The 10,890-nt window shown below is 46.0% G+C and overlaps 1 protein-coding gene across 2 annotated transcripts; it reads right to left on the bottom strand.

Annotated features, from left to right (window-relative positions):
* Positions 1–584: 584 nt before the first annotated feature.
* LOC119307290 (protein WHAT'S THIS FACTOR 1, chloroplastic-like) lies at positions 585–5,515 on the bottom strand. 2 transcript variants are annotated; one of them, XM_037583366.1, is made up of 3 exons: positions 3,887–5,515; positions 2,932–3,237; positions 585–917 (listed from the first exon to the last, which is right to left on the bottom strand). In XM_037583366.1, the coding sequence occupies exon 1, from the start codon at positions 5,493–5,495 to the stop codon at positions 4,017–4,019; it is 1,479 nt and encodes a 492-aa protein (XP_037439263.1). In that variant the 5' UTR covers positions 5,496–5,515; the 3' UTR covers positions 585–917; positions 2,932–3,237; positions 3,887–4,016. The 2 variants fall into 2 exon arrangements, with proteins under 2 accessions (XP_037439263.1, XP_037439264.1); XM_037583367.1 differs by lacking the exon at positions 585–917 and having other exon boundaries at positions 2,882–3,179.
* Between the last annotated feature and the right edge of the window lie 5,375 nt (positions 5,516–10,890).

The following is a 10,890-nucleotide window of genomic DNA, read 5'->3' as shown; positions in this document are numbered from 1 at the left end:
CCCTGGCTTCGCTTACAATGCTCTTAAGCACCTTGAGTGTGGATGGCGGCGCTCCGTCAAAGACCCCGATGAATCCACAGCTCCCATAGAACCAAGATAGAGATTGTCCTAGTTAACTTCCGGTGCTGCCCAATTTTCTCCTGCCTGATGCACCACTCCGGAAGGGACTCCGTCGCCGTTGGAACACGGTCTGGTCGTCCCAAGGCCGTTGAAACTTGATATCTTTGTTTGTGTTCTTCTGTTTGCCTTCAATTTGATGTCTGAGACTACAATCTGAATGCGATTTCACGAGTGAATCTGTTAGGGCTTGTTATAAGTCCACCTTTTGTTTTTCAAAAAAACACCGTTTGTCCTATGAGATCTTTATAGGCTGTGATCTGTGAGAGACTTGTGCTTACTCCACTGTTTCGTTTTCTGCTTAAGCCAGCAACGCAGAGGCTGATTCAGCCAAGGTCTGGTATTTCTGAATCTTCTGAATCACTATTTAGTACTCTCTCCGCTCGGAATTACTTGTCACAAAAATGGATGTATCTACAACTAAAATACATCTAGATACATTCATTTCTTGAACGAGTAATTCCGAACGGAGGGAACATTTACTGGTGATTTTCAGCATAAGGCCTGAGAGACTGCGTTGTCCAAAGATCCAATACCAAAAGACAATTTACGGCAAGTCGGCGTCATCCAGAGGAAACCAATTGTGGACTCCATGATCACTTGTTTTTCTAGCAAAATTCTTCGGTTGGTTGATCAAAAGAGTGGTCCAGGCATGAACAAAGCAGTGGAGCACATTGGTTCCTTGAGCCGTCGGTTACAGCGCATCGGAGGGCTATACTCTACCAGGTTAATGTAGGATTGCTTGCTTGTCCATGTCTCTGGTCCTGTTGGTATCTTGGCACCTACTGCAGTTGCAAATGCTGCACACAAGGCAGTGTAAGTGAGATCCAGATCAGAACTGGCTAAACTATGCATTTTAGGGTTGTTCATCCCAAGTGGTTCGTAAACCTGAACAAGAGTAACAATCTATTGATTTCTCTACATATTATTAAACTTAATAGTCAGTCCAATTCAGTTTTACACCGAATTATTCAGCTAGAATCAATGCATCGTTTCAGGTATCAGCGGCAAACAAATTAGGACAAAATCAGAACTGGGTACAGAGCAGAAGGGTGAACTGGCGCTGGACCAATTTTATGTGCCAATTTGCAGTGCTTTGAGGAGGGTGCAAAGAAGGTCTACTCTGATGAATCCTGCACCAACTGGTTCAGCCTTCAAAATCCACTCGAATGATGAGAACCTGGTAATGAGCATTTTACTTGCCTACGTCTTCTCGCTTCTTCCTCTGAACTTCTTGATGTTTTACAGTCGGTGAGCAACAGAAACCTTGGAGGGTATGGTTTATATGAATTCCTCACAGCGTTAGAAATAACAGTATCACAAAGATAACACAATTGGTCCCTACTGCTTGTATGATGTTGCCATGTTGACAACCTTCAAGAAGATGAAGTGTCGTGTTTGGGAGGAAACAGACCGATTTCTTGGACAGACAGGCCAAAACTAGATCCCCTGTTGCATCATCTTCAGAACAGGAGGGCTGGACCCGAGCACCAAACAAGGCAAATTAATAGTAACTGGAGCCCAGTAGCAAATCGGCAACATGATAAACACATTGCCACATGATCGACTGGCACTGGTAGATGGAACCGGAGCAGTCCTACCAGGAAAGTTTACCGGAGAACGCGGCCTAATAGTAATTGGAGCTCATATGCAACACAGCGGGATGGTAACCCGAGTTGGATGGGACCATCCAGCTCTGAAGGAGGGAACAAGAAGACTGGTAATCATGGCCCACGTGGTGGAAGAGTAACAACATTAAAATCAAACAGATCAACAGTCTGGTGTTAGTAATAGTAGGAACTGGAAAGACCAGAAGAACAGCAATACTGGACAAAGAGGGGGTTCTAATTTCACACTGGTGGAACAACAACAGATACATGCACAAGTCGATCCAATCATGAAGGAAGTAAAGAGGATCATACGTGAATCAAGGTATAGTTTCTAGCCCAATGCAACTTCAAAAAATATTATTCACAAGTACTGAAAAGTAGCTAAATTCTTCAGGTACTAAGCTGACATATAGTAGGTGATAAGATAGGTGTTGGGTTTAAGTTTGAATATCACAGAGTTTAGGCAACTGCAATGATTGAAGAATGCACCCTCTTGTAGATACCATTGCTATTTGTTTGTATTTGTTTGGGGAACCTTTGTTTTTCAACCTTATGTGTTTGGGTCTCTTTCAATACTTTGGAGTGATGGCATTTAGCTTTCTGGAGAGGAAGACATGTTTGTCGTCAAAGATATTCTTGAGTACCAACCGGAGAAGGAAAAGTCTTGAGTACCAACCCGAGAAGGAAAAGACGCTGGCGGGACATGACAACTACATGATGGTGAGCAGCTTGCCCGTCTGTTTCCGATGAATCATAAGAACCAAATAGAAATGTCATGGAAATCATTTCCCTATTTGCACGTTGACAGGCATCAGCATTTTCATACCAGTGAGTGCTTGTACGCCGTGCTTTATGACGCCTCCTTTACAGATACCTCCTACAAGAAGTGCCTAGGGAACTCGATCAGGATTCACTACCGACATGATGCAAATTCATTCTGCAGAAAGTAGTTCCAGACTTCCAGTGGTGAACCGTAGCATGTTCATTTTAGCTCAAATAGTGCTTGCTTCCAGTAGTGGAACCTCTAAACCTCCCTAAAAATGAGTACATACAAGACTTCTGTGGTTTCAGATGTCCACAAACTTATACAATAGCAAAACAAAATCATAGGTGCGCATCGTGCCATGAAATATACACTTGCAGAAGTTTATGCAAAAAATATGACCATCAATTAATTGTAGAAAATAAATAAATGTATACATACAGTTGTAGTATAAGGAACACTTGAATTGCAGGCTTTCACGAGCGGTGATCCTGCAGTCCTCGAGTGCTGGTTTAGTTTCCACTTCTGTTCTTCATTTCTGTAATCCAGAGGTGCAAGGATGCAATATTGACAACCATATTCTGTATGTCGTAGCTTGGGAGTGGTCATGGCAGACTCTACAGCGTCCTTGTCGATGGTGCTGACAGCATCAACAGAAGCGAGGACATTGTTGTCCTAGAGGTGAATGCCTCCATGGACAGGAAAGTGGAAATTTATGCCTCAGACAGGCGATACTATTTGAACCACCTGAAAATATGCAACATTATTATCAATGTAGCACAGCACACAATCTGATAGGTGAAGATTGCAAGTAACAAAAATGTATGTACCCACCAATATCAAAAAGACCCAAACACAGGGAGGACACAATTAATAGACTACTTCTTGAATGCTCAAGGTAAAAAAAGACATTAATGGAAAGTACACGTTCAAGGATTCCTCGTGGTCTCATGAGCTTGAAATTTTCATATGTTTGAAACAGGAAAAGTTGATAGAACTGGTTCTAGGGTTTACTTTTCAGCGGCAAGTTTGCATCCTGCCAAACCAAGCTCGTAAATTCTTTGTTGCAATTTTTACAAGGCATGTTTCATTCCTGTGCAAAAACTATGAACTTAGCCATTTGGATATCATTATTTAGGTGTTGAAAACTCATAAAGAGAAAAAGGAAACATGGCTTATAAGAACAAGGAAAATGCAAGAATTACCAGAGGATAACAATGCATGGATCTAAGTTTGGGAAGTAAATGTTAACAAGAAACTGAAATGCTTGTAGTGATATAGACCAGTCTTATATACAAGTCTCATATTTATTTTTCTTAACTGGGTCAGTACAAGCTAGGCAAAAATGTACAATTTGATGTGTGAGCATCACAATTCACAAGTAAGAAGAACATACCATTAACCTTCACCTTCACTCTCCAGGCTCCAAAGTTATGTACGTATGTTACTTCTGGCTACCATAGATAGCTGAGAACAATGCATTTGAGCAATTCGTGGTCCTCAATAACACCATGGGCAACAATCCCTCACCAAACATCATGCTCGGTGCCACTGTCAACCAGCCCCTCTGCTGCAGCCTTCTTCACCCAAAACTCCTCCATGGCATCCACTTCAGGATCATCTTCTTCGTCGCCATCCCCCTCGATTCCGCCTTCATCACCCACCTCATTCCAGCCTTCCCCAGCGACACTGTCTTCTTCAAACAGGTCCCCAGATTCACCATCCACCTCTGACAAACCCTCTGCAACATTATCTTCTTCCTCATCATCCTCATCACTGTCGCCATCAACCGGAAAAACACCCTTCTTTCGAGCCCGTCTGATCTTCTTGCCCTCCCGGACAAGCTCCTCCAGCCGGTCCCTCCCAACCAGCATGCCATCCTCCACTAGAAGCCTTCCATCGTCGTCGAACGCCTCCACCAGGAACGCCGAATGACGCACGCCCTTGATGCTGACGTAGAACAGCTCCGGGTGGCGCACCAGCAGCGCGCGCAGCCGGTTGGGCAGCCCGAAGTCCCTGCGGAAGTGCGTGAGGTGGTCCACCAGCGTCCGCTTCTCCACCGTCATCGCCAGCACCTCCCGCACCACCGCGCACGCCCGCCGCTCCGCCATCTCCGCGCTCGCGCCCTCCTCCAGCGGCTCGAACGGGGAGACCTCGGGCAGGCTGTGGAACCGCAGGAGATAGTCCCGGTGCGCGCGGCGGAGGTTGAGCCCGCGGCGGAGCGGGAGGTGCGGGAACCTCCGCGGCCGGTCGATGAGGCGGTCGGGCTGCACGGCGGGGCGGAGCGGCGGGGGGAGCGGTGAAGGGGGCGGCGGCGGTGGGTCGACCAGCTGGAGCGCGTGGCCGTGGGAGGTGTTTGCGAAGGTGAAGATGTCCGGGTGGCGGGGGCAGAGCGTGGCGCGGAAGTCCATGGCGAGGCCGAGGTCGGGGGCGATGTGCGCGAGCTTCGACACCAGGAGGCTGCGCCGGGGAGTCATGAGGAGGAGGCGGTGCACCTTATCCGCGAGGCCCGGCGCGAGCTCGGCCCCGCGCAGGGCGGCGAGGTGGGCGGCGAGCGCGTGGGCGGCGGGGGTGAGCGCGACGGCGAGGGTGGAGAGGGAGGGCGAGAGGGGGCGGGAGATGGGCGCCTGGAAGAGGCGGAAGAGGGTCGGGTAGCGGAGCAGGAAGGGGACGAGCGGGCGGCGGCGCGGGAGGCCGAGGAAGCGGCGGCAGCGGAGGAGGACGCGGAGCGGGAGGAAGCCGCGCGGCTTGGAGAGGAGCAGGGTGAGGAGCTTGCGGGCGAAGCGGAGCCGGCTCGCGCGCGCCGCCTGCCGGTCCAGCGCCGGGCAGCGGACCAGCTTCGGCGGCGGGATGGGCCTCGCCGGCGCCTTCGCGGCGCACCGGACGGCGAGTGTGAGGGGTTTGGGAGTGGTCGGCGCGGCGCTTGGGCGGTGGAGACGGCGGGGGTGAAGGGGGGAGAGGGGCTGTGCGTGCGCGGGGAGGAAGGAGAGGGTGGAAGGCGCCATGGCGAAGGAGTGGATGAGTGGTAGAATTTTTTGCCGCCGAGGATGACGCGATGGGATGCGAGATAAAAAGATCTGTCTACTTATTCTAACTATACTGTAAATTTTCACAATATTGTTTTTGAGAAAACTTGTTCTGAATTACTTAAGAGATACTACATGACAGCTACTCCCTCCTTTCGCAAATATAGATGTTTCGAATAATTTAATACTCCCTCCATTCCATAATATAGTGCGTATAGATTTTTAAAAAAAATCAAACTTTCTAAATTTTGACCGAGTTTGTAGAGAAAACTATTTATATGTATAATACAAAATATGAAACTACTTCTTATAATAAATCTAATGATATACTTTTGGCATTCTAGATGTAAATGGTTTTCTCGAAAAACGTGGTCAAAATTTGTGAAGTTTGACATTTTAAAAAATTCATATGCACCACATTATGAAATGGAGGGAGTATAAACTATACGCCGACTGAAATGACTGAACAAACACACTAAAATTCGTGTATATACATCTGAATTCTTTCCTACTTATAAAGGTTGGAGTTGATGATGAATTTACATGTGGGGCCAATAACCTTCATAAATAAACAAATGAACCTCTATCCACATTGGGGGAATATAAATAAATAAATGTATTTTTACTCACATGTGGGACCTGACACAAATAAATAAATGCACCACTATTTTCATGTGAAACCAACACTTACTGAAGGCATAATTAACAAATGCAGAAATGTGATTCCAACTTAATATAATGCTCTTGCTTTTCAACTTTTCTTCTCAACCAAGTAATTTCAGTGTTATATCAAAGAACAAAAGAGTTAACAAATTGTAATTTCGAAATGATGATGGATCTTGTCCTCCTATCTGGTCCACGACCTTGTGCAGTCACTTATCAATGTTTATTCTTATACGTTTCAATATTCAAAATGTTTTGTCTGTCAAAGGACATACTATGGTTATTTGAGATTCTCTAATGCTTGAGACATGATATATCTTTTTCTTGTATTTTTGCTCTTTTTAATAGTGAACCGTGCACAAAGACCACATGATGCCAACGTATTTTGATAATTTACTAAGCCAGTGACCTGACTCCTCATATTTATAATCTCATAGCAACGCACGGGCATTGTGCTAGTCAAATAAAAGGTAGAACATCTTGTATTTATGAACGGAGGGAGTAGATACGAATAGATGACCAAAGAGATCATGCTTAGCAATTTGGTTTCCGCCATTTGCGCCGCCATCGAGTTGCTTACCGGCAACCGTTGGCCGACACCCAAATCTTCGGAGACGCACGCACCCATTCTCCACCCCCTCCTCTCCAAACCTACTGGTCAATAGCCTACACTTGACCTGCCACCATCACCGACACTCGTGGATGTGTAGATTCACAACCCACTTACGTTGCCGACCGCTAGCACTCACCGCCCTTACCCCAGCTCGATGGTGCAGTCTTTCACTAACATCGACTTCTTTAAGAGAGTGTTCTCTGTTATGGCATCATCATTTGACGCCCCTCTTCCAATGACTGACGATGCTGCACTGCATATGAGGCCGTACACCACAAGTTTTGTGTGTGCGACAAGTGAACCCAGGACACTGCCAAGGACCTACGTTGCAACTCTCGCCCCGCCGCAAAGGAGCTTGCAACCTATACGGACATGACAACCAAGGCTGCACTCAAAGGTCGCACGCCTATCCGCTGGCGAGCTCGCCAAAGCCTTTCCATAGAGCGCACTCTAATGTCACCTCAGACAACAACAAAAATTATAGCAAACAATCACCTTATTATCTTAATCCATAGAGTCATCTCAGTGTCACCTTTGATGTCTCCAGGAATTATACGAGGCATGCATCATATAATCTAATTATTCTCAAAAGTCCAATACACAACATGAGCAAGAATGAACCCAACATGAAGAAAATCAAAATAGGAGATACTCATATAGTTCAATTCCATTAACAATACCCATAATGAGAATTAAGATTGGGACTCACATGATCAAGGGAGAAAGAGAGAGGACACATAGCTACAGTTACAAAAGCTCGACTCCGAGAGAGGACTACTCCCACATTATCATGGGAGCAACAAGGCCTCAATAGAGAGGTCGAAGATGATGAATTATCTCTCGTCGTAAAAGGGCTAGATTAGATCGGAAAAGGGCTAGATTAGATTGCCTTGGAACACAAAGAAACGACAGCAGGAAAATTGCATAAAAATACGTCGAGGGTTTTTGAGCTTACATAGAGACAAGGTGCCAGTTAGCGGTGGAGAGGAGGTCCAGGGGCTTCCACGTGGTCGGCTAACGCGGCCTAGGTTTTGATCACATGGTAGGGATGTGTGGCGCCCTGGGAGACCTCCTATAAAGCGCTCTAGGCGCCACTTTGTCTCTATAGCGCCTGAAGTCACTGGCATGGGCTAGCCCATCTAAATCTATGGCTACTGTTATCTCACCTAGAGTTTTTTTTCTTGGTTTTTGGTTGACTGGTAGACCATTGACCATGGGAAAAAGTTCAAAAAATATATATTAGAAAAAGTTCAAATATTCAAAAAAAGGAAAGGTTTCAAAAATTTATAAAGTTCTGAAATTGGGAAAAGTTCACCAAATCTGTAAAAATCTTATAAATGGGGAAAAATACCGAAATTTTTAAAAATTTCTAAAATTTAAGAAAAAGTTCACAAAATTTAATTTGTTTTTGCAAATTATAAAAATGTAAAAATAGAAGAAAAGTTCACAAAAATGAAAAAATCATGAATTTGGAAAAGTAAACCAAAATATAAGAAAAGAAAAGATAAAAAAAAGACAAGACCCGGTACAAAAAAAGCAGAAAGGGAAAATTAAACGTTGGAAGCTTCCCAAAATCGGACTGGGAAGCTTCTTCCTTCCAAAAACTAGGACAAATCCCAGTACGATCCTTATATATGGGCTGGCCCATTTCTCGCGAGGTGTTGGCGCCGGTTAAGAGAATAGCGTGTAGCTGGCGCATAAAGCGGGCCAGTTCAGATACCTAGTGCCTCGCGGAGACCAAAAGCACCACCAGAGAGCTTTGTCAAAATACAAGTTGATGCGGGTGTTAGGGCCTCAAGAGGAGGATCAGCGGTAGCGGTATGCCGTGACAGAAATGGGACCTTCCTGGGAAGTTCTGCACTGGTGATTGCTGGAGTGGCGGATCCAGCTACCCTGGAGGCGATTGCTTGCAGAGAGGCCATTGCTTTGGCTCAAGATTTAAATGTGCAGCAAGCTATGATCACTTCCGACTCGAAGCAAGTCATTGGAGATATCCATGGAGGGAACAAAGGACTCTATGGTCCGATCATTACCGAAATTAAAGCTAGAGCCTCTCTTTTGAATTGTAATTTTTCTTTCGAGGGTCGTGCAACCAATATGGATGCACATAGATTAGCTAAGTTTGCTCTATCCTTAGTTCCGGGGCGTCATGTATGGCTTGGCCAGCCTCATCCCCCGACTCGTATCCCACACGTTGTGGTGTTTGATTAATAAAGTTGGCTTTATCCCTAAAAAAAACTGGCGCATAAAGCGCCGAATAGGAAATGCAGGGCGATGGTGGCCTCCCTCGAGGTGGCCATCGGTTCTTCTGGCCTGAATATGAACGTCGTATTTGTTCCCTAAAAAACAAAAAAGAACGCCGTGTTGTTATTTTACATTTTTGGTCACCAGCAATATCTTTTTCCATTCGCAAAAAAGGAAAAATCCTTTTCCGTTGCATAAGAAACAGCAAAAGATAAATGGCACTTGGCACTGGACGCACTTCAGACATCACCATACTCTGGTGTTACTCTCGTAGGTAGGCGTCACCTCGACCGGAAAATGCGAATGGAGGCCGAGCATCACCTCGAATCAAGAGAACAAGCTGACAGATTCCAGATCTCAAAGCCCATTCCAACAGCCAGGATACCGGCCTACCTGATGCTCGGCCACCAAAAGCCCTGGTTATGCTCCGGGCCAGCGCCTCGCACAACGATGGCCACGCGAAACGCAGCTAACTTTCTCCTCACCTGCGAGTCAAGCACGCCCTCACCCAACCCAATGAATAACGACGACCCTCTCACCTCTATATACTACACACTGATTGCCTTCAACAGCATCGCGGGGATACTTCACACAACACGAGTGCAAAATCGATCGTCGAAGCGTCGATGTTGCCGCCGGCGACGCTGTTCGCGGTGGGGTTCATGCTCTGCCCGTTCCCCGCCTTGGTGCCGTCCGGCCGTAACCTCACCGCGCTGCTGCCGGAGCTCTGCGACCTCCTCGGCTCCCTCTACTGCCACGTCCGGGACGACCTCGTCCTGCCGCTCACCGTCGCGGTCACGGCCCCCCGCCGGCGCCCACGGTGGCGCTCTTCGAGATACCGATGAAAACTTGTACTGTATCTCAGTTCTCTCATATATACTCTCTTGGATGCATGATTATGTGCATGATGTTGTACTCGTGGTTCTAGTAGTATGTAAAGAATGTATCAAATGTGCTAGTAATTGGTTCTTCGTAGTTCTCACTACGGTTTTGTTCTCAAACTGCCACACTTTCCTTTGACTGTTTACATTCAGCACGTGCGGTTTGGTAGGTTCTCCGTTCATTCTAATTGCAACTAAATTAATTTCAATTTATAGATCCCTATAAAAAAATCGTAGAGCAAAACTAAGAAGGCTATAACTTGTTTCGGCTAACATTTCAAATTTCGGGTTTAATGTTAACATCGGTTGTGTACCTAGGTTTGAGCAGTGAGGATCTTGTTCTTTTTATTGGAATTCCAGAGAAATTAAAAGAGGCACGCAAGCTGCCAGAACGGTGCACATATTTGGCTTGGGGTTAGGTTCCTCTCCTCTGGATCTAGGGATCATTTTTACTTTTTTCGCAAATACGCTCAAAAGTCTATCATTCCATTGATAGAAGAGGGGAAGAATACAAAGTTAGTAGTTCCAAAATGCCATGCACAGAGAGAGGCGGCATTTGGGATACCGTTGATCCGGAGAAGGGGGTTGCTCAGCCCCAATACACATAGATCAGGCTACGTGAATGATCCTATCTAGTCGAGTAAATAGCATAAACTACTACTTTACATGCCAGGGTTTCAAAAAACTACTGATTTTTAATTTTTCTCAGATAACTATGAAATGGGTAGTAGGCTGTTTCAAAAAACCCAAATCGTCGAGTCTTTATCAGTTGATCACGATTATGACAGGTCGGGCCCACACCTAAACAAACCATTAGTTTGATCTTAGTTTGACCATTAACTTACATGTGGGGCCCACATGTAAGTTTCCTCTTCCTCTTCTCTTTCTTCTTCCTCTTTATCTCTTCTCTTTCCTGCTCTGTGGCTCCTATGCCAGACCTCTCCCCTCCCGAGCCGGCGACCCCCTTCCCCTC

This window comes from Triticum dicoccoides, chromosome 5B (genome assembly GCF_002162155.2).
Source record: "Triticum dicoccoides isolate Atlit2015 ecotype Zavitan chromosome 5B, WEW_v2.0, whole genome shotgun sequence".
NCBI classification, from domain to species: Eukaryota; Viridiplantae; Streptophyta; class Magnoliopsida; order Poales; family Poaceae; genus Triticum; species Triticum dicoccoides.
The sequence above is the reverse complement of the archived record's forward strand: the minus strand, read 5'-3'. Positions and strand labels throughout refer to the sequence as shown.